At 45.0% G+C, this 26,986-nt stretch overlaps 1 protein-coding gene across 9 annotated transcripts in view; it reads left to right on the top strand.

The window, feature by feature from the left end:
* DLGAP2 (DLG associated protein 2) overlaps nucleotides 1–26,986 on the top strand; it is a 726,244-nt gene that overhangs the window by 376,282 nt on the left and 322,976 nt on the right. For 7 of the 9 annotated variants that reach the window (XM_059909837.1, XM_059909832.1, XM_059909834.1 and 4 more), the window contains one exon: nucleotides 25,933–25,965. Coding sequence is in view for 6 of the 9 variants with exons in the window: in XM_059909832.1 (XP_059765815.1) it covers nucleotides 25,933–25,965 (33 nt within the window). In the remaining 3 variants the exon portion in view is untranslated. The other 2 variants (XM_059909839.1, XM_059909838.1) reach the window with 2 other exon arrangements.

Genomic DNA, 26,986 nt, shown 5'->3' with positions numbered 1-26,986 from the left:
AAAATATTAAAGAAAAAAAATCATTGCATAATAAGGGCTGCTTGGAAAAAAGTGTTTGGCCAGAACTGTTGAGCTCTTATTCCTCTTTCTTTCTGTGAGTAGGAGAAGAGAAATCCAATTCTATCAGCTGTCTTCTTGACAGGCTGATATCATTTAAAAATATGATTTATTAAAAGTCATGTGTGGCTCAAACACCAGAGACATCCACATATGGGGCCCTGACTTATTTGAGTTCCTAGGGTAAGATTTCTTAAAAGGAAGTGTTTTGCACAGTGAGCCCTGTGGTTAAGTTACTCTCTGTGATCATTAGAGAGGGTTCTGTGATGACGGTTCAATTTTCCCTAAGTGAGGTAGGACAATTACTTGTTGGAATTTTAAGAATAAAATCAGCTGAACAATAGGCAGAGATTTATGGCACACCACCTGTATGCTCTACTCTCTAGCAAGCAATGTGTGAGATAGAAAAGAAGCAGGAGATACGGTCCTTGGCATTAAAAACACTCAGGATATTTTCTTAACCTCAATTGTGTTACTTTATCAGCCTTGATTTCTCCTTTCTGTATGTTCTCCTAATATTAATTGGTATGAAGGCAGATTCAAGCTAATCAATTAATCTAAATGGTAGTTTGTGGGGTATACAGTATGTTTCAGGCATCACAGTGGCAGTATTTAAACTACAAGAATGATTAAGATAGGGTTACTACTCACAAAGAGCTTATGGTCTAAGAGAATTGCAAGGAAAATGACAGATAATAGAAATATCTTACTCTTCCTTAAGCATTTACGTGACATTCATGGAGCATTTTCTATGGGCCAGGAAGATGGGATATAAAGACGGATATGGCACCGTTCTTCCAAATAAGAAATACAATTGAGTATGCACATTTGCAAGTACCACAGCCTAGAACAAAGTTTCACTGCCATATATACCAAGCATCTAAAACGGAGCCTGCATGGCAGAGAGAAAGTATCCAATCAGTAGTTATAATAAATAGTATAAATAAATATTTATACACAAGTTCATTTTTAAAGGCCCTTTCACATTCAGGATTTTATTTCTCTCACAACTACTCTATGTAAGAGTAGAGCAGAAATTAATGAAATACAGAATAGGAAAACATAAAATCATTGAACCCCAAACTTGGCTCTTTGAAAAGATCAACAAAACTGTCAAGCCTTTAGCTAACTGATGAAGAAGAAAAGAGACAACTCAAATTACTAAAATACAGAATGAGCAAAGAGACATTACTACCAACCTCACAGAAAAAATTAAAAGGTAGCATCCAGAATATATGAAGAACTCTTAAGATTCAGGAACAAAAATTACAACCTATTTAAAAGTGGGAAAAGGACTTGAATAGACATTTCTCCAAAGAAGATAACACAAATGTCTGATAAGCACATGGTAAGATGTTCAACTTTGTTACTCGTTAGGGAAATGCAATCAAAACCACGATGAGATATCACTGCATACCACTAGGATGACTATAATTAAAAAGAATAATAACAGCACTAAAAGCCCAGAAAAAAGCAAGTGTTGCTGAGGATATGGAGAAATTGAAACTCTTCTATGTTGCTGATGGGAATGTAAAATGGTTTAGTTGCCATGGAAAATGCTTTAGCTGTCCACAAAAAACAAAAGAAAACTACCATATGACCCAGCATATTCCACTCTGAATTATATACCCAAAAGTATTGAAAACAGATACTCAAACAAGTACAAGCTTGTTCATAGTAGCACTGATATAGTAGCCAATAGGTATAAACAGCCCAAATGCCCATGAACTGAGGAATAGACAATTTTCTTGTACACATACAATGGAATATTATTCAGTCGTGAAAAAGAACACAGTATGGATACATGCTACAACAGGGAACCACCAAAGCATTATGTTAAGTGAAAGAAGCCAGATATAAAAGGTCATGTATTGTATGATTTCACTTACATGAAATATCCAGAATTGTTAAGTCCATACAGATAGAACACAGATAGGTTGTTATCAGTGACACAGGGGAGAGGGATGTGGGGAGGAGCTCCCCAACAGGTATAAGGTTTCCTTCTGGGGTGATAAACATGTTGTAGAATTAGATAACAGTGGTGGTTGCACAACATTGTGAAGGTACTAAAAGCCACTGGGTTATTCACTTTAAAGTGGCTAACTTTATGTTATGTGAATTTCACCTCCATTTTTTAAAGTTTTAAAAAATTATAAGAGAGTTCTAGTTTATTTATTTATTTATTTATTTTTGGTTGTGGTGGGTCTTTGTTTCTGTGAGGGCTTTCTCTAGTTGCGGCAGGCAGGGGCCACTCTTCATCGCGGTGCGCGGGCCTCTCACTATCGTGGCCTCTCTTGTTGTGGAGCACAGGCTCCAGACGCACAGGCTCAGTAGTTGTGGCTCACGGGCCTAGTTGCTCCGCGGCATGTGGGATCTTCCCAGACCAGGACTCAAACCCGTGTCCCCTGCATTAGCAGGCAGACTCTCAACCACTGCACCACAAGGGAAACCCTACAAGAGAGTTCTATGAACAACTGTAAGCCAATAAATAAATTAGGTAACTTAATTGGAATGGGTAAATTCCTAGATAGACACAACCTGCCAAAACTGACTCAAGAAGAAATAGAAAACCTGCAGAGACCTATAAGAAGAAAGAGGTTGCATTAGTAGTCGTAGTAGTAGTAGTAGTAGTAATAATAATAATAATAATAATAATAATAATAATAAAACAACTACCTGCAAAGGAAAGCTTGGGTCCAGATTGCTTGACTGGGAATTTCTACCAAACATTTAAAGAAGAATTAATTCCAATCCTTCACATATTTTTTTTCAAAGTTAGAAGAGGAGGAAACGCCCAACTCATTCTTTGAGGCCAGTATTACTCTCATACAAAACCATACAACAGTATCACAAAAAAAGAAACTGCAGACAATATCTCTTATGAATATAGACATGAAATTCTCTAGAAAATACCAGCAAACTGAATCCAACAACATATAAAAGTTTATACACCATATTCAATTGGAATTTCCCCAGGAATGCAAGGTGGATTTGACATCTGAAAATCAAGTAATGTAGTGTACCATATTAATAGATTAAAAGGACAAAAATGACATAATCAACTCAATAGATGCAGAAAAAGTATTTGACAAAATCCAACACCTCTTAATAATAGAAACACTCAACAAATTAGGAATAGAAGGGAAATGTTCAACCACAATAAGGGCATCTGTGAAAAACCTAGAGTTAACATCATACTTAATGGTGAAAGACTGAAAGCTTTGCCTCAGAGATCAAGAACAAGACAAAGATATCTGCTTCCGTAACTTCTGCTAAACACTGACCTGCACGTTCTAGCCAGGGCAGTCAGGCTTTGGGAAAAAAAAAAAATCAGATTGGAAAGTAAGAAGTAAAACTATATTTCCAGACAACATGAAATTGTATGGAAAATCCTAAGGAATCCACTAAAAAATGATTGTAAATAATGACTGAGTTCAACAGGGTTACAGGGTACAAAATCAACATACAAAAATTAATTGCATTTATGTACACTTCCAATGAACAAAATGTAACAAAGAAGTACATAATTTATATTCTGTAGGCTATTAAAATATTGTTGAAGGAAATTAAAGAAGATTAAATCAATGGAAAGACATCCCATATTCATGGACCAGATCAGAATACTTAACATTGTTAAGCTGGCAATACTCCCCAAATTGATCTACAGATTTGTAGCAAGATCCCAGCTGATTTTTTATTCAGACATTGACATACTGATCCTACAATTCATATGGATATTCACGGGACTCAGAACAGCCAAAATAGTGTTGAAAAAGCAGAACTTGTGGGCTTCCGTGGTGGCACAGTGGTTGGGAATCTGCCTGCCAATGCAGGGGACACGGGTTCGAGCCCTGGTCTGGGAAAATCCCACATGCTGCGGAGCAACTAAGCCCGTGCGCCACAACTACTGAGCCTGAGCTCTACAGCCCGTGAGCCACAACTACCGAGCCCGTGCGCCACAACTACTGAAGCCTGCATGCCTAGAGCCCGTGCTCTGCAACAAGAGAAGCCACCACAATGAGAAGCCCGCGCATCGCAAGGAAGAGTAGCCCCTGCTCGCCGCAACTAGAGAAAGCCCGCGTGCAGCAACGAAGACCCAACGCAGCCATAAATGAATGAATGAATGAATGAATGAATGAATAAATAAATGAAGAAGAAGAAGAACTTGTAAGTTCTCATACTTCCTGGTTTTAAAACTTATTACAAGGCTACAGTAATCAAGACAGTATACTACTGGCATAAAGATTGTCATATAAATAAATGGAATAGAATTGAGATCCCAGAAATAAACCCTCACAATATGATCAGTTAGTTTTCAACAAAGACAAGTCAATGGAGAAAGGATAGTGTTTTCAGTAAATGATGCTTTAACAACTGGATATCCACATGCAAAATAATGAAGTTGGTATCTACTTCACAGACAAAAATTAATAACTCCATATGAATCAAAGTTTTAAATTTAATAACAAACTATTAGAATAAAACAGAGGCAAATTTTCATAACCTTGGATTAGGCAGTCCTTTCTTCAATGTAACATGAAAAGGAAAATTGGCAACAGAAAATGTAGATCAATTGGAAGTCATCAAAACAAAATTTTAAACTTATATTTCAAAGGACACCATTGAGAAAGTAAAAAGCAAATCCACAGAATGAAAGAAAAATATTTGCACATCATATATCTAATAAAGGACTTGTATTTAGGATATATAAAGACCTCCTCCAACTCAGTAAAAAATACAAATAAGGACTTCCCTGGTGGCACAGTGGTTAAGAATCCGCCTGCCAATACAGGGGACACGGGTTCGAGCCCTGGTCCGGGAGGGTCCCACATGCCACGGAGCAACTAAGCCTGTGCGCCACAACTACTGAGCCTGCGCTCTAGAGCCCATGAGCCACAACTACCAAGCCCACGTGCCACAGCTACTGAAGCCAGCGTGCCTAGAGCCTGTGCTCCGCAACAAGAGAAGCCATTGCAATGAGAAGCCCGTGCACCTCAACGAAGAACAGCCCCCACTCTCCACAACTAGAAAAAGCCCGCACGCAGCAACAAAGACCCAACGCAGCCAAAAATAAATAAATAAATAAATAATTTTTTAAATGGAAAAAAAAATACAAATAAGTCAATATAAAAATGGACAAGTGATCTAAATAGACATTTCTCTAAAGGAGGTATACAAATAGCCAACAAGTACATGAAAAGATTTTCAACATCATTAGTCATCAGGAGAACACAAACCTAAACCACAATGAGATACCACTTCACACTCACTAGGATGTCTATAATAAAGAAGGCAGATAATAGCAAGTGTTGGTAAAGAATGTGGAGAAATCAGAACCCCCATGAACTGCTGGTAGGAATGTAAAATTGTGCAGCCACTATGGAAAACAGCTGACAGTTCCTCAAATGATTAAACATAGAGTTATTATAGGGCCACCAATTCCCCTCGTAGGTATGTACCTAAGATAAAGGAAAACATATGTCCACAAAAAACCTTTACACAAATGTTCCTCACAGCATTACTAATAATAGCCAAAAAATGAAACATCCCAAATGTCCATCAACTGATGAATGGATTAATAAACCTGTGGTACATCATGCAATGGAATCTTATGTACCAATGAAAAGAATGAGATACTAATGCACACTGCTTGGATGAACCTTGAAGCATCGTGCTCAGTGAAAGAAGCCAGACACAGAAGCGATGTATTATAGGATTCCATTTCCATCAAAGGACCTGAATAGGCACATCTACACAGAGGTAGAGTAGTGGTTTCCTAGGGTTGAGGGGATAAGAAAGTGGAGAGGGGTAACTGCTAAAGTGTATGGGCTTTGTTTTGGGTGTGATGAAAATGTTCTAAAATTGATTGTAGTAGTGATGGTTGAACATATCTGTGAATATACGAGGAACCATTGAATTGTATACATTAAATGGGTAAATTGGTATGTGAATTATATCATGGCAAAGCTATTCCTCTCCCCATGCCAAGAAAAAAGCCCTGCTTTGAGCTTTGTGAGACATATAACTAGTACCTTTATTTTAAAGATAAGGGTTTTAGCCCACCGTGGCCCCTTTTACCTGGCAAATCAATAAAGCTATTCTTTTCTACTTCACTCCCCACCCACCCCACAAAAATAAATAAATAAACAAATAAATAAAGATAAGGGTTCTGAGATGCAGTGTACTGTAATGACTCAGTCATGATCACATAGCTGTTGGAGCAGCTAAGGTGGGACATGAGTCCAGTCTTTGATCTTAAGACTAATTTTGTTTCTGTTTTGCATTTTATTATGTATAAAAGAATTGCTTTAGGAAGTATCTATACAAGCAGTCACTCCAAATTTTGAATTTCTTTTTCTACTTTAATTTGAAGAAGACTCTGAGGTATTTATCTAGGGAGTTCATAATTCAACCTTGTCACTTTTATAATTGGATGGTGGCTGATCAGTTTCACTCCACTAAACAATAAGGCATCACATCTGTGCGTCAGCCAGGAGGATGGTCAGGCTTGCTAGAGCCGGCTCACCAAAGCGAGGAGCGAGCCCTGGTTGGAGCTGGGCAGTTGGATGCCGAGCTAGGTTGTCTGTCCTCTGGCTTACGGGCTTTGAGGAGCCAAGTGTGCAGGGCCAGGTCCCCACTCCCTTGTCCCTTTCTGTCCAGCCCCCTCACCGTGGTGACCATCACACTGGCCTGTGGGTGGTGGTGACCGGGAAGCATTGTCTTTCAACCTGCCTCTTCCAGGTCAACTGGCTTTGCATGAACTTGTCTTAGGTCTTGAGTGGCATCTAAGAGCTGGATTGTTAGTGGGTCAGCATGAGGCTCAACAAGGAGGGGATGCAGATATAGAGGGATAATTGAATCCCTTAAAATTGCTTATAGGTGTTTGTCTTTGTTGAGTGTTTGATGTTCAAGGTGCCTTCATATACAGTATTTCATTTATCCTCAAAAATCTCTGTGAAGTAGATGTTATCACTCAGAAAAGTGAGGCATGTGTTCAGTAACTTACCTGATGCCACGTCCTCATTCACTCATTCATTTTTCTGCCAACCTTTTTTTTTAGCTTTATTGAGATGCAATTAACACACCATATGACTTACCCTTTTAAAGTGTAGACTTCAATGATTTTTAGTGTATTTACAGGGTGGTAGCACCATCACCATAATCTACTTTTAGAGCATTTTTGTTCCCCAGGGAAGAAACCCTGTGTCCATTAACAGTCACCCCAATTCCAGGCCCACCCCTCCCGCAGCCCTGGACAACCACCCGTCTACTTTCTGGCTCAATAGATTTGTCTACTCTGCACATTTCATATAAATGGAATCCTACAACATCGGTGGTTTTTTGCGACTGGTCCCCTTCCTAGCGTCGTTCAGCCGTGTTGTAGCGTGTACCAGAACTTCATTCCTTTTTATGGCTGGATAATATTCCGTTGTATGGATATACTCTATTTTATTTATCCACTTATCAATTGAAGGGCATCTGAGCTGTTTCTACCTTTTGGTTATGATGAGTAATGCTGCTACGAACATTGATAATGCCTTTTTTGTGCATATTCCACTAATTTTACTGGATGTTGGCCCGACCCTCTGCCATGTGGTATATTTACAGAGGTGAATCTGGTCTTGCCTCTGCTCCAAGGAGCCCTTAATTTAACAGCAGAAGACTAAAGTGTGGCCCCGTGAGAATAGAGACTGCCGGTCTCAGTAACTCTTGTGAATGCCTGATGTATGGCAGATCCAGAATGGTGGCCCGTGTGGCTGAACACAGTGTATGAAAGGGCAGGACACAGAGTGATGGATCATAAAGACTTTTGGACAACGTAAAAAAGAGCCTGAAGCTAGTAAACTGTCAGGGTTGGGCCCAATCTCAGAACTTCTGAGCTCCAAGCCCTATTGGTCCTGCTCCTAGTTTTCACATCATTTATAGTTATGGATAGATGATCTTGGTCAATAAGAATTCAGTGAGTACCTGTCAATTGACCTCCGAAGCAACACAAGGAAATATAAATATGTTGAATGTAAGTGTCCCTCAAGGAGCTCACTCTGCACTTGAAGAGGCAAAACATGCCCAGATACAGAAGACTTGAAAAGTGCTATATTAACCCGTAGGTCTCTGACATAGGCTAAACGCACTGAGTTCTGTACATGATAGTGTCATGTAGATGTATATGAACTGTGGTAATGAAAATAATGTTGATGATACAAAGGGCTTCAGATATAATAGGAGGGGTCTGACTAGATGATCAGTAGGGTCTCCCGTGGAAAGATTCCATGGTTATTCTGTTGGTGGGCGGTGCTGGCACTGTTGAAAGTCCCAAGTGAATATCTACAGAGGTATTAACTCATCTCATTTATCTCTTATGGTCTTCTTTTAACGAGCCGTTCTTCATTTCTAAAGCCTATTACTATAGAGTAAACTGAGTTAAAGGCTCTTCCTGTACGCCTTCCTAAGGGGAAGGTACTCTTGATTATTGTCACAGGTGGTGTGTTCATTTGCTGGGGCTGCCATAACAGAGTTCCACAAACTTGGTGGCCCAAATTACAGAAACTGACTGTCTCAGTTCTGGAGGCCAGAAGTGTGAAATCAAGGTGTCTGCAGGGTGGGCTCCATCTCAGCCTGTGAGGGAGGGTCTGCTCGGGCTTCTCTCCTCACTGCTGGCAGGTCCCTGGCTTGTGGCACCGGCAGTCCCATCTTCACCTGGCGTCTCGCTGTGTGCATGTCTCTGTGTCCAAATGTCCCCTTTTTATAAGGACACCAGTCATACTGGATTAGGGGTCATCCTACTAAGGAGAGTTGACCTCATTTTAACTAACTACATCTGCAAAGACCCTTTTTCCAAATAAGGTCACATTCTGCGGTCCTGGAGGTTAGAACTCCCACCTACAAATATAGGGGTCACAGTGCAGCCTATAACAGGTTGCTTCAGTTCTAAGATGATCCTGTGTTAGGGAACAGTTTGAAAACAAGGCTTAAAATTATATTCAATGATCTGGATTTGACGGATTGCTAATGAATTTGGTCTTGTTAGATATCATGGATGGAAAATCTTAGATGGTGAGAATTAACTTATAACTTAGAATTAACAGGTCATTTGGTTGGAGCTTCGTATATGCCCTTTTTTTTTTTTTAACATCTTTATTGAAGTATAATTGCCTTACAATGGTGTGTTAGCTTCTGCTTTATAACAAAGTGAATCAGTTATACATATACATATGTTCCCATATCTCTTTCCTCTTGCATCTCCCTCCCTCCCACCCTCCCCATCCCACCCCTCTAGGTGGTCACAAAGCACCGAGCTGATCTCCCTGTGCTATGTGGCTGCTTCCCACTAGCTATCTATTTTACATTTGGTAGTGTATATATGTCCATGCCACTCTCTTACCCTGTCACATCTCACCCCACCCCCTCCCCATATCCTCAAGTCCATTCTCTAGTAGGTCTGTGTCTTTATTCCCGTCTTGCCACTAGGTTCTTCATGGCCTTTTTTTTTTTTTTTTCTTAGATTCCGTATATATGTGTTAGCATACTGTATTTGTTTTTCTCTTTCTGACTTACTTCACTCTGTATGACAGACTCTAACTCCATCCATCTCATTACAAATACCTCCATTTCATTTCTTTTTATTGCTGAGTAATATTCCATTGTATATATGTGCCACATCTTCTTTATCCATTCATCTGTCGATGGACATTTAGTTTGCTTCCATGTCCTGGCTATTGTAAATAGAGCTGCAATGAACATTTTGGTACATGACTCTTTTTGAACTATGGTTTTCTCAGGGTATATGCCCAGTAGTGGGATTGCTGGGTCGTATGGTAGTTCTATTTGTAGTTTTTTAAGGAACCTCCATACTGTTCTCCATAGTGGCTGTATCAATTTACATTCCCACCAACAGTGCAAGAGTGTTCCCTTTCCTCCACACCCTCTCCAGCATTTATTATTTCTAGATTTTTTGATGATGGCCATTCTGATCGGTGTGAGATGATATCTCATTGTAGTTTTGATTTGCATTTCTCTAATGATTAATGATGTTGAGCATTCTTTCATGTGTCTGTTGGCAATCTGTGTATCTTCTTTGGAGAAATGTCTGTTTTGGTCTTCTGCCCATTTTTGGATTGGGTTGTTCGTTTTTTTGTTATTGAGCTGCATGAGCTGCTTGTAAATCTTGGAGATTAATCCTTTGTCAGTTGCTTCATTTGCAAATATTTTCTCCCATTCTGATGGTTGTCCTTTGGTCTTGTTTATGGTTTCCTTTGCTGTGCAAAAGCTTTTAAGTTTCATTAGGTCCCATTTGTTTATTTGTGTTCTTATTTCCATTTCTCTGGGAGCTGGGTCAAAAATGCTCTTGAGTGAGTTAGTACACAGTGTTTATAGCCAGTGTGGTTCATATGCTTTTTAATGCTGAATTATCATGGCACTGGGTTTAGGAATTCTCTCAGGTCTCGAAGTATTGTTTACTTCTTCCTTGGGGTTCTTGCGCTTTGTCCCTGAGGACACCTACCTACAGAAACGCTGGAGGAGGTGGAATGTGGTGCCTTCTGGGGAACCCCCTGATATAATTTGCCCCCAGGAGGGAACCAGTCAGCTTCCGAATGGTTTCGCTCCACATTGGACTTAGTCATTTGTAAGGTACTCCATTTTAACTAATAGAAAGGACTTGCATTAACTGTGTAATTTTAATTTCTCAGAGCAAGAGTGTGATTTAGATTTAAACTGGCAAAAATCTTGTAAGTCTTGGAAAACGAATCGATTCTGGAAACATTCAGATTGGCCTTGTTCAATTTTAAAGTTCAGTGTTACTTATACTCTCAATTCTGATGATTTAATTTTCACAATTTAGAAATATAGAGAAAAATGTAGCTGTCACACTGTTCAAATGACTTTTCTAATAAATCTTTTTGAAGTTTTAATATGACAACGTACATCAATTACGAGCATTACCTCTGTTTTAAATGTTTCTTTATGGTATGAGATTATCTGTGCGGGTACTGCAGGGAAAGACACTCATTTAAGATTTGCTTTGATGATTGACATTCTGGTATAATTTGGTATAATGGGATTTAATTTGTTTGTAGATAAACTTACCTAAAGGGACCATCACAAGAACAGAACTCTCAGAGCTTATATAAACAATGGAAAATTAATTAACATGGAAGTACTAATTAGTTTATCCAATTTGCTGGCAGAGCTCTGGGTACTGAGGGACAGACATGTGCTCTGGCACATTTGTGTGGGGTGGGTGGAGGAGGGGAAGAGGAGCTAGTTTCAGGGATGCTAGAGAACAGAGATGATGCAGGCAGGAGAAGGGGAGGTTCTAGGGGAACCATAACATCACACTGCCTGCTCAGACCTGGACAGGAATTGGAGCAGAAAAGAAAATTCCTGGACCCATGACCATGGCCTTGACTGTCATACTAGCCCTGAGGCCTTGGTTACCTATGTAATTTCTCTGAGATTCTCCCATCCATACAATGGGGAGATACCTGTGTGGCTGACATCACTTGCTTCTTATATAATGTTCCCTCTCCCTGGACCTTATCCTGTTTTCTCTTAAATGTTGCTCAAGCTCCTTCCTCAAGCAGGGATGTAAGCAAGGAAACATCCCTGCTTACAGAGTTAGGGCATCTTCTCTTGTCTGGGCCCTGTGCACCTGCCCTTGGGAGCCCTGGCCACATTTCACATGTTCTCTTTATCCTTGTGACTCCTTGATTTGTGGACAGATACCTCTCTCACTTGAAGGTAAGCCCTGAGGGCAGGGCCACAATGAAGAAGTGAATGAATGAAAATGTTCCCTCAATGCTTCAAATATCATCTCAGTCTTTCTTATCTCTGCAGAGTCATTCCTGACCCCCCAGCAAACTCAGCTGTTACTCCCCCATTTTTCACTTTCTTTTATTATCATATTTTGTTTTGCTTGCACGTTTGTCTCTCCCTGAAAAGATACTCCCAGCACATTGTGTGGGGCCTGCAACACAGTGAGTGCTCAAAACATTTGTGAAGTAAGTTCAATGAGAAAGAGAGTAAGGAGTGAGGGAGCAAGTCATCACCTCTGAAGCCCCGCGTGAAAAAGGTGCTATGGAAACACAGAGGAGGGGCCAATGAATTCATTATGGAGCAGTTAGAGCTGACTTCCAAAAGGACTGATATTTAAAATAAATCCTGAAGAATGACTAGGTCTTCACCAGATGGTGGTGGAATACCTAAATATTAACATGCAAAAGAATGAAGCTGTGCCCCTACCTCACACCATATACAAAAACTGACTCAAAATGCATCAAAGACCTAAATGTAAAAGCTAAAATTATAAAACAACATAAGCATAAATCTTTGTGATCTTAGATTAAGCAGTGGTTTCTTAGATATGATGCCAAAAGCACAAGCAATGAAGGGAAAAAAGACTAATTCAACTTCATTGAAATTAAAAATGTTTGTGTTTGAGGGGTCACCATCAAGAAAGGGAAAAGAAAGCCCACAAAATGGGGAAATATTTTGCAAATCATATATATAATAAAGGCTTATGTGTAGAAATTACAAAAAACTCCTACAACTCAATAATAAAAAGACAGTAAGCCAATAAAAGAATGAGCAAAGAACTGGAATAGATATTTCTCCAAAGGAGACGTGCACATAACCAATAAGCACATGAAAAGAAGCTCACCATCATTAGCCATCAGTGAAATGCAAATCACAGCCACCATGGGATACCATTTCACACCCAGTAGGATGACTATAATCAAAGCCACAGACAGTAGCAAGTGTTGGTGAGATTGTGGAGAGATTGAAGCCCTCATATACTACTGTTGGGAATGTAAAATGGTGCAGCCACTTCGGAAGACAGTTTGGTATTTCCTCAAAATGTTAAACATGGAGTTATCATATGACCAGAAATTCCATTCCTCGGTATATATCCAAGAGAAATGAAACATATGTCCACTCAAAAACTAGTACATGAATGTTATAGAGGCAATATTCATAATAGCCAAGAAGTACAAATAACCCAAGTGCCCAAAAACCGTGGAATGGGTAAATAAATTGTGGTATAGCCGTACAATGTAATATTATTTAACAATCAAACAGGAGGAAGTACTGACACAGGCTACACCATGGATGAACCTTGAAAACATTTTTCTAAGTGAAGCCAGTCACCTATTACGACCACATTATTACAGAATTGATTTACATGAAATGTCCAGAATTGGCAAATCTATACAGAAATTAGATTAGTGGCTGCCAGGGGCTGAGTTGATGAGGCACTGGAGGTTGACTGCTAAATGGCACAGGATGAAAATATTCTAAAATCGATTGTGGTGATGGTTGTGCAACTCTGTAAATATGCTAAAAACCATTGAATTGTACACTTTAAATGGGAAAATTGTTTGGTACATGAATGATATCTGCATAGAACTGTTATTGTAAAAAATCACTAAAGAAGAAGAATGAGTAGTCATTTGCCAGGCAAAGAAGGGCAGAAGGATACACTTCACCACCATAGCATGTGCAAAGGCCCAGGGGTGTAGGAGCCTGGCTTGGTCTGAGCACTGAGTGGTCTGATGTGGTTCTAATGTAACCAGAGGATGTAGGAAGAGGTGCGTCTATTCCTTGCTAAGAGGTGAGGGCTCTGTCATTTAGGAAATGGACCTATTAACAGAAACAGAGCACTTTTAATTTCCACATTGAAATTTTTGTTGAAATTTGCTCCTGTTACTTATGTATTGATAAATGACTACCTTTCAGTTCAAATGAACACACCTTGACCTGCTAAATATTTTAAGTGTGTTATGTCTAGGATTCCTATATATCCTCTAAACACTTCATAATCACCTCATAACATTTGGTCAGTTCAGTGTTCAGGACGTAGGTAATTGGTCCAAATAAAACTGGTAAATGAAGGAGAGAACCTAACCTAAAAATGGAAGAGTTCTAGAAACTTTCAGTAAAACCTGGAAATAGAGAAACGGTTTTCCTACTAATCGCAGTTATATTTGTGAAAATTAAAAGTTGAAGCGATGATGCTTTTGGATACATTAACTGCTGTTCAGATTTTCATCCCTCATTCTTTCCTCTGTTCCTTTCCACCAATGTTACTTGTCCGTAGCTGCCAGAAGCTCGGTGAACTTCTTATCCATGTTCCTCCTCAGCCCCTCTCACTGAGGGGACCTGGGCAGATGCTTTGGATTTGGGAGTCACTTATGCTCTTCTACATCAGGGTGCAGAATTAAGTACAGTTTGGAGAGCCCCTCTTTTAAGTCACTTTCAGGTTCTCAGACTTGGAGACAAGGCTTCCAGTGTAGCTGTGTTTGGCTCCAGTTTAGAGGGATATTTTATACAGTCTAAACTATCACAAAGACTTGCTCTCTTTGAAAAATAAATTCAAGCTAAATTCAAAAACATTTGTAAAAGACCTTATACTTTTTAAGGTATACTTAAACTCCGTTTCAACTTCACGCATTGCCTACAAGTGCCAGAAATGGGGGGAAAATAGGTTATGTCAAAAAATAGAAGATACAAATTCAAGTGGAATTGAAGTGTGACGGCCATCACCTGGTGAACGTTGTTCCAACTTTCGCAGTGGAGTTCTTTCTGTGCAGCAGTCTGAGTAATGAGCCCGGACTTGACAAGTAAGCAACAGCCTCTGTCCGTGGTGCTGAATAACGCCTCGCACATCAGCTTTTGTGAGTCCTACTGTAATAGATGAATACCTTGCCACAAACAAAGGAAGAGGCTTCAAAATAAGTGATATTTTGCTGACACTTTGGAACAAACTAGGGACACACTGCTGTCAGGGAAAGTATATGTGATACAGAAGGTTCTAGTGGAAATATTTACGGTTCAGGGAAGTGAAAGTCACCCTGTGGCAATCTTGAACTCCTCATTACATAAGGGGCTCCTGTCAAGGCACCTGTCCTGGGTCTCCTGTGTCATTATGGTATTGCAGACTATTGGGTACCTTTGGTATTTCATGTGAATTTCCTTTAGTTTGACAATGATAAGTTAGGTCAAGTCCCCTGAGGCTAATATTTATTTTCTGTGTGAGATTATCAGAAATAGATACAGAGGATGACTGAACATATATTTTTAAAAACATTAATAAATGTTTATGAGCACCTATGAATGTGCCATTCTACATTACCAGGATTCTCAGTGCATATACATCCATATGTCTGCATATATGTGTCCATCTTTGTATCTGTGCCAATCAGAGCATGTAAGGCACATAGATAGTAAAAGCATTTATATAATTATATGTGTATATGTTTGTATGTACTTATGTTTGTATTTATATATTATGTACTTATACATAATATCTATATTAATACATGTAATTATATATCTATATATGCATGTGTGTATGCATGTATGTACATATATGTAATTAGATCCCTGTGGAACTATTAGATGAATGACTAAATATTTATGTGAATGTAGTTGGTATGGCATAAAATATATAAGGAATATCAGCTTATAATGTTAGATTAATGAGTAGGAATTAATTATAGTACAGTATAAGTCTTGGGGAAATTTCCTCTTCAAAGGGGGAATGGAATCTCCATTTTCAAAGACTGTTCTAATTCTGAGAAATACCTGGGCACAAATACAGGGAATGCCCAGCCATGGCCTCAGCACACCCCAGTCTAGAGGGGAGAAGACCACCTAAACCACTGACTAAAGTGTAAAGAACCTTATGAGCCAGAAGGAAGAAGGTAGCTGGTAGCCTGAGGGCACTGGTAGGAAGTGGTCAGTCAAGGATGTGTCACGTGAAGCTGGTCCTCAAGAGGGGGTGCAAGACAAGATGATGGGGGGCAGAGGTGACGGCGTGACCGGCATGGCAAGGTTGGGTTCCAGGCTTTCAGACGTGAGCACCGCCCCACCCATCCTGTTTCTCACGGCAGCTGTTTCCTGACGTTTCCCTGTTCTCTTACTTCACCTCCTGCCAGCGTCTGAAGCGTTGCTCTAATAAGCCACATAGCAGGTGCTTGTGTCCTGCCTGGCCGAGGTGCTGAAACGCATCACCTTTACTGCTGGCTGATGGGTCCTGGTGTTTATAATTATGTGCGTTGTGTGCATTTTGGTGGTGAAACTCCTTATGGTGATAAGAATCTTGAGTGTTCTGGATTTATTTAACACATATTCATTGTCTCTTCGTGTGCCAGGAACTGTCCTAAATCTGTTGATAGAAGGGAGAACACAGTAAACGAGATCTAGGCTCTTATTGTGTTTGTATCCTATTGGGTGGTTAAGGGTGAATGACAAACATCTGACCAAATGCACAAACGAGTCAGTACTGAGTTTAGCCTGAACATGAAATAGGGTCATGGGATAGAGGCAGGCGGGTGAGAGGTTTGTTCAGGGCGGATTTCTCACAGCAGAGAAGACGCCCCATGTGAAGGTTTGGAGGAGGAACACTCTGGGGAGAGAGAAGAGCAGATGCAAGTCCCCTCCCCTGTGTGAGTGCAGGGGGTAGAGCCTGTGATGAGTGCTGAGATGGGGGGGCGGGGTCTGAGGGTATGGAGCTTGTGGGTGTCACTCAGACTCCTGCTTGTTCTCTTAGCTGTGATGGGAAACCACGAGGGAGCTTAAAAAGGGAGTGGTATGTTCTGATTTATGCTTTAAAGCTGCCACATTGGACGCCAGAGTGCAAGCTAGGAGCAGCCAGGAGGCTCTGACTGCAGTGGGTTTGGCGTCTCGTGGCTCTTGTATGAGGCCTGGCAGTGGAGGTGGAGGGCGTGGACTCGTGATAACTTCTGGGGTTGCCCTTTAAGAGGACTCACAGTTGAGGATGCAGCAGGTGTGGGAAAACTAGTCCTATATTTTAGCCTTAACTGTGTGAATCAAGATGAGATGATCAAGGCTTAAGACACTGACTACCAGAGACCCCAAATATACCATCCCAACGGAGTGAAAACCGGTGCATATGGAAGATTTTTAGGGCAGTGAAACTACTCTGTGTAACACTGTAGTGATGGACACATGTCATTACACATTTGTCCAAACCCAGAGAACGTCTCACACCGAGAGTGACCCCTGCTGTAAACCATGGACCCGGGGTGATGGTGATGTGTCAGTGTAGGTTCACCACTTGTAACAAATGTCCCATCTGGGGGGATGTTGATAATGGGGGGGCTGTGCCTGGGGTCGGGGAGCAGGGGACATACAGGAAACCTCTGTGCTTCCCTCTCAATTTGGCTGTGAACCTAAAACTGCTCTAAAGAATAAAGTCTATACACAATAAAACCAAACCAAACCCAAAACCCAGTCCGTCTGTCTTCCCATGTTGAAGATTGAACTGGTATGATTTCGATGACTCAGAGTTTAGGCCTGAGCCACTGGGTGGGTTAGTGTGGCATCAGCAGGGGAAGTCACTAGTGTGTGACAATCCCTGTGCCAGGATTGTGTGGCTCACTTTCTGGTGGCTCCCTTTGGTGGCAGTGTGGAGGACTGTCTTCGTCCGATCAGGCTTCTGTGACAAAGTGCCAGAGGCCAGGTGGCTTATGAACAACACAAACGTAAAGCCTGAGACCAGGGTACCAGCATGGTCGGCTCCAGGCTGCAGACGCCACCTTCCCATTATCCTCACGGGGCAAAAAGCAGGAAGCGAGTCCCCTTAGTCTCTGTTAATAGCGGCATTGATCCCAACATGACCTAATTACCTCCCACAGGCCCCACCTTCTAGCACTGCGGGTTACGATTTCAACATAAGAATTTGGAGGGGACATAAACATTCAGTCCACATGACCTGGCAATCTCACCCTTGAGTATACACCCAAAAGAAGGGAGGGCAGGGACTCAAACAGATCCTTGCACACCCGTGTTCACAGCAGCGTAGCTCACAACAGCCAAAGGTGGAAGCAACCCAGGTGTCCAGGGATGCCGTGTGTACGTACAAGAGAATATGATTTGGCCTTGAAAGGAAGGGAGTGCTGACACAGCTGCAACACGGATGAGCCTGGAGGCCATGATGCCGAGTGAAGCAACCTTGGGGATCGGGACTTCAACATGTGAGTTTCGGGCGGGGGGACGAGCATCCAGCATGTTGCAGGGACCTATCGGAAGACCTCCAGGGAGGGCACATCAGAGGCCACGCCATCCTGGGCAAGAGCCGGAACCCTAAAGCAAGGGGGGTGGTGCTGGGCGCACAGGACAAGGGAGCTGTGAACATGCAGCGGCTGGGGGGGAGGGGGACACAGGGAGAAGGGGGGACACGGGGAGAAGAGGGGGACATGGGGAGAAGGCAAATGCAAGAGGCTCCTCAGGTCCAGACTGTGGGAATAGCGTCTCTGCAGGAAGGAAGCACCTTGGGGACCAGGGGACGTTCAGCACCAGCGGCTCTGGGTCTGTGCATCTGCGCTTCGGGCATGTCATCCACATACACGATGCATCGTTCAAGCCATGAAATTGAATGAACGCACCCAAAGAAGCCTTGAAAAGTGAGACAAGCAATGGGTCAAGAATAGGGCCTGGGGGGACATCACGTTTTTAGGAGAGAGGTCGTTATGTTGGCTTGTGATATTGAAGAGACTGAACTGGGGCAGCTCCTTGGAAAATGAGAAATTGAGTTTAACACAGCGTCTTCATGCCCTTTCTGTGAGAATGCTGGAATTGATGGGGAAGGACCGCTCACGCCCTTGACTATTTGGTCGATGAGGAGAAAGGAAATGGACGGAACCTACTGAGCCCAGAATTCTTAGTGTCATGGCTGCATCTCGGGAGCATCTGTCACCCAGGAGTAGATCGCTGGTCCTGACTGTCGACTTGCCTACACGACCAGCCACAGGCAAATGACTTCATTTCTTTGGGCATCTCTCTTCCTGACTGAGTGAAAGAAATAGTAATGCTGGTTATTTACATACAGTCGTCCTGGGAGTTAAGATTGGAGTTGAGGGAAGCATTGAATTCATAGATAAAAATGGTGTAAAATAGAGTGAACTGTTGATTCTTCACCGTGAGACATTTACTCTTGGCTGACTTTGCATCCCAGTCTCAACTTCTGCCTGGCGGTGAGCACACGTTGGAGTTGAATAATCTCGGGACCCTGGTTTTGCTCAGAGATTCTAATAAATCACTTAACTTCCTTAAGTCAAGCTTACTGGGAGGGTAGATCAGCTCCCCAGAAACATTCCAAAGTCAAATATGACATTTGGGGGTTTGACAGCTGGAAAGGGGGTGAGATGAGGTGTGAACTCATTCACAGGTGATGTGGCTCTGGGGTAGGTGAGCGCTTCGTCCTACACTGTGTGCTTGTTCCCAGCAGACGAGGTGGGGCCGGAGGTGCAGAATGAGAGCTCCAGAGCGGAGGTGGGTCTCAGTTTTGATCACAACTGTGCCCCCAACACATGGGTGATGCTAGGACATGGGAGATTTCAGTCAATACTTGTGGAAGGAAGGAGGGAGGAAAGGAAAGAAGGAGGGAGGGAGGGAGGGAGGGAGATGTTCTGGCTGCGTGGGTGTCCACATGAGCCGGATCTTGAAGTCTGAGTTGTATGTGCCATTGTGGACCCTGAGTGGATGGTTGTCTATGACCAGCCAACAGTGGCTTCCAGACAAGAGAAGACAACATCCTCTCAACTATTTGTCTATGAATTTTGTATTTTGTCCCCTATGGCTCTTTGCTCTATTAAAGCTACTGACTCCTGGGTTTGCCTTCACGTTTTAAAATTTAATTTTAAAAAACCCATTAGAATTTTGCTTACTTGCAATTACCTGCTTGAATGAACTGCCCTCCCCCCGACCTGTCAGTCCACTGTGGGCACACTCACAACAGCATGTTTCCCACCCACTCAATTTCTGATGGGTTTTCTTCAAGTGTTTCCCAAGTACTGAAGAAGCCTGAATACAGTTTTCTGCTATTTTGATGCTTTACATTTCTGATGTGACCACTGAAAGGTAAGAGAGAGATTGCACATAGCAATCTTCCTCTTGACAAAATATTTTGAAAATGATTAGAAACAAACTTGCATGACTTCTTCCCCAGACACGTATGCTGATTCCTTTCCCGAAAGGGTCCCACCCTCTAGACAAGTCCTGCTCCCCCTGCCACGCCCTGGTCACTGTTGCTCCCTCGGGGCTGCAGCTTCTAGAACACATTGGTCTCTTGGTCTTGGCTCTTATTCCGTTGTAATCGGTTCTCCTCCTCAGTGTCTCCCCCTGTGAGGTGATCCTTATCTTTATTCATTAACAGTCAATGAAAATTCTTTGTAAAGTGCTAACATTTGGTGTTTGATCAACATGTGCGAGGTTTTGGAAAGGATTTACGTGATGACTTCATTCACTGCTGGACCGGCCCTGGGGGGAGAATCCATTGGGGAATCCAAAGGGCTCCCCCTTTGACAGTCAATTGTATCCTGTGTATTTGAAATTGGAACAAGTCAGATGATGGTAATATTAACAGCTAATGTTTACGGACTGACTTTGTGCCAGAAATATTGTTTTCCTTTATGCTTAACCTGTTTGAATTTTAAAGAGTGCCTTTCGCATTACAAATTCGTGTACCTTCACTGAGAGAGTTCACTTCATCCCCTTCTGTCTCCTACCTAAGCCCTAGGCCCAGCCCCCCTGCTATCACACTTCCTTCCTTAGAAATACCTTCTGATAAAATCTGCTGTTTACCATTCTAGGCTTTCCTATGCATTTATAAATACACAGCACCATGTGTCACAATGTAATATTATCAATGCATATCACCCAGCATAAAGCCTGGCACCCAATAGGCTCTCTATACATAGGTATTGAATGATATTAAAGGATATGCTTTCAAAAATGGAAATGAGACACAGTGTTCTACTCTTGGCTCTTTCTCTTTATTTTTGAATATTTCAGATTTTTTCCATTTTAGCGCATAAGATTTCATAGAATCGACAAATTATGATTTATGTCAGGTTTCTTGAGCCATTATGTCAAGTGATATTCTCAAATAGTCCTGTTGTTTTATAGCCATATTATTATATACCCGAGATATCATCGTACAGTCAGGCTGTGACGTGTCCTGTATTGTCAGATAGTCATGCTGTCACAGATCATATATTGTCTATAGTTGTGTTGTTATGTATATTGCCACGTAGTGATGTCATACAGTCGTGTTGTCATATAGCCGTGTTTTGTGTGTCACGTTTTGCCAAATATTCGGCATGTTGTCCTGTGTCGTGTGTTGCCGTGAGTCATCCCGCCACGCAGTATCACATCGAGCGCTCGGGTGAGTGAGCGCCGGGTCACGTGAGCTCCCCCGAGGGTCGCACCGTCGTGCTCTCTGCTTGTCCGGGAAGTGGCTCCTGGTTCCGGGTGTCTCCACCTCCCCTTCGAGGGGTGAGTTTTGCCTGCAGGGGCTGTCTCTGTGGACCACTTCCTGGTGGTGAGGGCACAGAGCCTCCTGCATCCTGCGCCCCCGGCCGCGCGGAGGCTCGGGAGAGGGAGGGCTGTTTTTGCCATCACTCAGGGCCTCCGGAGGGAGGTGGAGGGGGCGCAGGGAGAGCACATCAGTACAAGGGGCACAGCCGCGCCCTCTCAGCCCAGCGCGCCCGGCCCTTCTCTGCCGCAGCCCAGCTCACAGCAGGTGCCCTGCGCCCGCGCCTGGCTGGCCGGCTTCCTGCAGATCGAGCGCCGATGCTTTTCCTTCATGGCTGGATATGAAGGAGCCTCAGGGGGTCACTGTCTCAGTGACCTTGAAGTTGGCCTTGCCGGGAGTCCTGGCCGCGCTCACAGGTCTGTGCCAGCGAGCTTGGCAGTGGTGCCTGCTGGGCCTCTGTGCGTCAGCCGTTTGCCCCGGGGGCTGCCACGGCCACCTGTGTCTCCTGCAGCTGCTGTCACCCACCCCAGTGGGTCACGAGGGGAAGTAGGTGGGGGCTATGGCCGTGGCCGTCCGCATCCTCAGACAGGAGAGAGAACGGGGGTAGGGAGCTGTGCACTCACAGGCCTGAGAGCCGCCTCTCTAAACACAGGTGCTTAAATTAGAGTAGCCTCTGCCATAAAATGCTTTCTGGGTTCGCACTGGAGCCGCTGGAAGATTAGAATATGGTGCCCACCTCACGCCCAGGAGGGCAGGCCGGCTTCCCGACCTGAGGTTCACGGGTGGGGGGATAAGCAGGTCTGCGCCCGGAGCAGGTACAGATTATATGCACGCAAAATCATCAGGCAGATTTCTCCATATTGTGTCAATTAGCATAAATTAGTGTAGTCTTCTCCTAATTTAAATGAGACTCTGCAGTAACGATGATGAATGCACAATACATCACGTTTAATTCCCTCCTACACGGAGACTATCTTTTCATGGGTGCTCCTCGGGGAAGAAGGTGATAACGTGAATCAGATCCTGCCAGCTGCACGGGGGGGCGCGCCTTTCCTGCTGTGGGGCTCCAGGGGTGTGGTCAGGCTGGTGCAGGGCTTGGGGAAGTGTCCGAGGACGGCAAGGCAGGAGCGGTTCCCCGTCCTGGAAGCACAGGGACCAGGACCGTCACTGACCGAGCCCTGCTCAGCGCCAGGCTCCGCATGTGTTCAGTACACTTGGCAGAAGCAGCAGCAGCGAGAGGCACCTTTTAGATGAGAACCAGATGCAGAAACCAAGGCTGGAGGGGTTAGCGCCTTCACAGGCCACGCGGCCCCGATGGGGTGGGGGGCAGCCCTGGTCTGGGTGGCTGGTCCTCCCTCCTCATTAGCCTGTGAAATAGTTACTTTTACAGTGAATCACGAGGGAAGTGAAGCCCCATCCGCTGCCTAGGGACCCCCAGGGTCTTAGGTCACGTAAGCAAGTGGGTCAGGGCTCCAGGCTGTGTCCCCTCAGCCACGTCGCCTGGCGCTGAGTTACTGGCCGCCCCTCCATCCTTCCTTCGTCCCAGGACCATCCTCCCCCTCCCCCCCCCATGCCCTCCCCTCCCAATGGCCACCTCTGGTTAAGATGCTTTGTGGTTTGGGACAGGTGAGTCCTGTTTATCTCTGCCATGGTTCCTCCTGCTGCAAACTGAGCTCCAGGAAGGAGGGGATATCCCAACATTGCAGACGGGTGCTGATGGCCCCTCAGTGTTTGGGAGAAATGGCCCCCATAGGCCTCACGCCCCCCTCACCTGAGCCCACGCTTCGCCGTGACGTGAGCCCTGAGCGTCCCGCTCCCTCTAATGCAGCCCGCCTCCCCTGGGACTCCCCACGTGCGGGCCTGGTGGCCTGGGCCTCATACCTCTGTGTCCCCCCCGCCCAGCGAAACCCCCAATGCTGTGACTCCACCCCCTCAAGCGCTCCCTGGGAAGCTTCCTGCAGCTCAGCCCGCGGTTTCCCCTCCTCTCTGCTGCTGCTTTGTTACCCACAGGGCCCTTCCAGCCGCTGTAACATTGAACTACAACCAGCCTCTGAAAGGCCTCCTTTTCCTCTAACTGCAAAACTTCTCAGTGAGGAATGTACCTCCCCCTGTTTGTACCACAGGACCCAGGACAGGCGGGGATGTAACTGGGGCTCAGAATGTCCTTATGGATGAAAGGGAATTTAAGGGGCGTGTTAACTCAGTGGGCTTTCTTATTTCTGGGAGCGTCAGCGTTTCTCACACTGGAGTTGTGCGTGCCGATGGCCCTGCGCCAGGGTTTGGTCAGATCCTCGGACCTGCCGCCCTTAGGAGAGGAGATGCCCCTGTGTCTGGACCTCTCCCTGCTTCCGAAGCCTCTCCTGCTGCCGCTTGGGAGATACCTGTGCACCTCAAACAGCTACTTCTCGGCAAACCTTGGGCAGGATATCTCGGACAGCACGGGGTCTTAGCGTGTGCTCACACTGGGTTGTGTGCATTTCTGCTCTGTGTGTCTGGTTGCCGGTGAATCCCCAGCGGCGGTGGGCCTGCTGTCTCTGCGTTGTGGACACCAGGTAGAGGGTGCACCTGGGGGAGGCCCAGGGCCGTGCCCCTGAGGCGCCTGGAGAGGGAGTGTTGGAATTCGGAGTGTCATTGCAGTGAGGTCCGCGGCCCGCCGTCTGCGTGGGTCACTGTCTGGGTGTCAGTTGTTATTCTGGTGTGTGTTTCTGATTGTGAGATGATAACGTCTGGAGATCACGACCCGTGTAATGAGGGGTCGGCCCTGACCCAGCGCCCCTGCCCTCACGCCGGCTGGGAGCTCCCAGCATCCGCCCGTTCCTTCCAGCTCATGGGGCGTCGGGAGCTCTGGAGCTGTTTACTCCGACTCAGAGGTGACTGCCCCCAGGATGCGTTTGCCGGAAAGAGCCAGGGACCCTCACCGCATCTCGTTACTAATTCCCGTAGTTCATGGCAGAAGGCCGGGACAGACCTTTAGGAGAAGAACGCTGTCAGACGTGCAGTGACAGGTCAGTTGCTTTGTGTCCTGGGCTTATAACACACAGATGACAGAGTCTCACTTATGATCTTGCTGGAAATGATTTTTTTAAAGGCTAAGGCCTAGATGCATTAATAATTGAATTTGAAATGACATTTGCTTAAGACTTGTGTTCTAGAGAAGTTCATATGCCACTGGCTCAACTAATACTTTTCTCCCAAGGCTTTTGAATGATCTTTGATTCACAGAATTTGAATTCCCTGAGGGTGTCAGTTACTGAGTCATCATCAGCATCGGGCCACTACTGTGTTTTGAACTTGCTGTGTAGTTTTGAACGTATATAACATATATAGCCCATGATGGAGATGAAATCTACTGAGAAGGTCTTGAATTTCGGGGTCAATTTTGATGCAAATTCGGTTATCATTCCACAATTCTCATCCAGGGTAAACAGCCTGGTGTTGAGTTTTGCTGCCATACAGGACAGTGGGGCAGAGGGTGGTCGAGGCCGAGGGTGGGGCTGGGTGTGAAGTCCGGTCCCCCAAGTGCCCACTCTGAGCTCAGGGCCACACTCTGGCCTGTGGCCGCCCCTCCCCCGCCCCATCCTCGCTCCGTGATCTGCTTCACGAAGGCCGAGGCCCCAGCAGTGACCTCTCCCTGCAGGCAGACCTGTCTCCCAAGGCCCCAGGAGGAGTTCGTCACCGTGACAGGAGCCCATCAGGCCTCGGGCGCGCCCCTAAACGCAGGCAGCGTCGAGGCCCCTGCCCACGTGGGGCCGCTGGAGTGTGTGTGCAGCACCCAGAGGCGAGTTTGGGAGCTCGTGGTGAAGCAGACTGGGGTGGGCTCCTTCACGGTGCCTCGTCGGCCTCTGCTTGGGAAGGGGGGCGGATACCTTTGCACTGCAGGGCTCCCCCGGGCCTCGGTTTTGGAGGGCAGGGCAGGGGGGAGACCCTCAGGGCTAGGAGCTCTTGTGTACAGCTGTCTTGGCTTTCCTGACTCTGTGGCTCTTTCTGACTCTTCCCGGGAAAAGGAAGCGCCTCTTTCCAGTTTCTGGTGGGAAAGCCTGGCGGCCCTGCGTCCACCATGCTCACAGGTGCCCGGGCTCCCGCAAAGGTGCAGCCTGCGGCCCCTTGTTCCCTGTGGGTCCCGGGGTGCGTCCCTCCTGCAGAGCCTGGTACTGAGTCATGGGCCTGTTTTGTGAGGACTCAGTATTTGTCCGTTTTAGTGTTTCTACTGAAATACAGTACTGTACTTTTGCTCATAATTATTTATGCTTGAGAGATCTAACAGAGTCGTAATCAAAGTTTTCAATATTAAAATTAAGTGATAAAATACATCGTTATTATTTCAGCTAAGTAATCTGAGTCACGTACAGCTGTCAACATGTATATAATGTGTGCAGATGCATAGGACAAAGAGTTATTGTCATTTTTGAAAAACTGTATCATGTAAAACATTTGCAAGAGCAGTTTCTTTACAACAGGATCTGCTGAGGTGCAAAGGCAGAGCCGGCCGTCTTGCCGGGGCGGCCGGATCGCACCGTCTGCCTGGCAGGCGGCAGCAGAGCCTCTAACTCAGTGGCAGAGCCCGGGAGTAACCGTCTCTCTGTCTGTTCTGTTTGCAGAGTCCCAGTGTACCCTCTGCGGGGAGCCGGAAGGTGAGTGCCTGTCCCTCGTCACACCTGCCTCAGGTGGGCATGGCCTGTGCTGTGACAGACGCTGCGGAGCCTGTCAGAGGCGGGTTACAAATCCAAAGCACGTTCTGTGTGGTGTTTGATGGAACAAGTGAGTAAAAGAATCAGAACCGAGCGCGGGATGAGCTTTGGGCAGGAGGTGCTCATCTCTAAAGGAAAATTGGCATCACACCCAAATTGCAACCCTTTCGGTTTGGCTTTAGAAATTTCAGTTCGTTTTCTAAATGCCAATATTAGAAATACATATGAATTGGCTTTAAAGAAATGAGCCGGTGGCGCTGACGGGCCTCACGTGCAATGAGACTTCTGGAAACTCTTCCTTCCTCCTTGTTGTCAGGGGCGGAAGCCGAGGGGGTGGGGTCAGGCAGCCAGCCCCGGGCAGCAGGTGTGGAGTGCCCCCCCCCACCCCGGGGCTTCCGTACATGCACGCGATCACGCCGCCAGGAAGGTGTCTGCCCACAAGTCGAAAAAAAAAGTGAACCTAGTGTTAACTTGGAAATTCCATCAAACACTGTATTTCCTCGGTTTTGGGTTAATTGAGATGCTAGGGCTAAGTTTGGAATTCTTCCCGTGTTGTTTAAGGACTATATAATGATAGCTATGGCAACGATTGCTCATATTGTAAAGTCTTAAGCTTCACTGTCATGGAAACATGAACTTTGGGCCCCTGGTGTTTCCAGGGTCGAAAGACGCGTGGGTTTTATGGTCCTCGGGGCAGCTGCTCCAGGATGACGGTCGAGAGCGGGTTTCAGCTGAGCTGCGCTGCCTGGTGATGTGGGAACCGCGCAGATGCCGGGGGTCGTGGGGATTGTGGGTGTCATGCGGTGTCTCGGGGTTTTGTGGGGAGCTGTGGGTGTCGCGGGGGGACTGATGGAGTTCTCCACCGTGTCCTGTGCGCTGTCTCATTGTCGCAGGTTTTCTCTGTCGCCCCACGCTGGCCATGCCCCCCGCCCTGGCCATGCCCCCCGCCCTGGCCTCCCGTCTA

Source organism: Balaenoptera ricei, chromosome 21 (assembly GCF_028023285.1).
Source record: "Balaenoptera ricei isolate mBalRic1 chromosome 21, mBalRic1.hap2, whole genome shotgun sequence".
NCBI lineage: Eukaryota > Metazoa > Chordata > Mammalia > Artiodactyla > Balaenopteridae > Balaenoptera > Balaenoptera ricei.
Note: the sequence above shows the minus strand (reverse complement) of the source record. Positions and strands in the feature narration are given on the sequence as shown.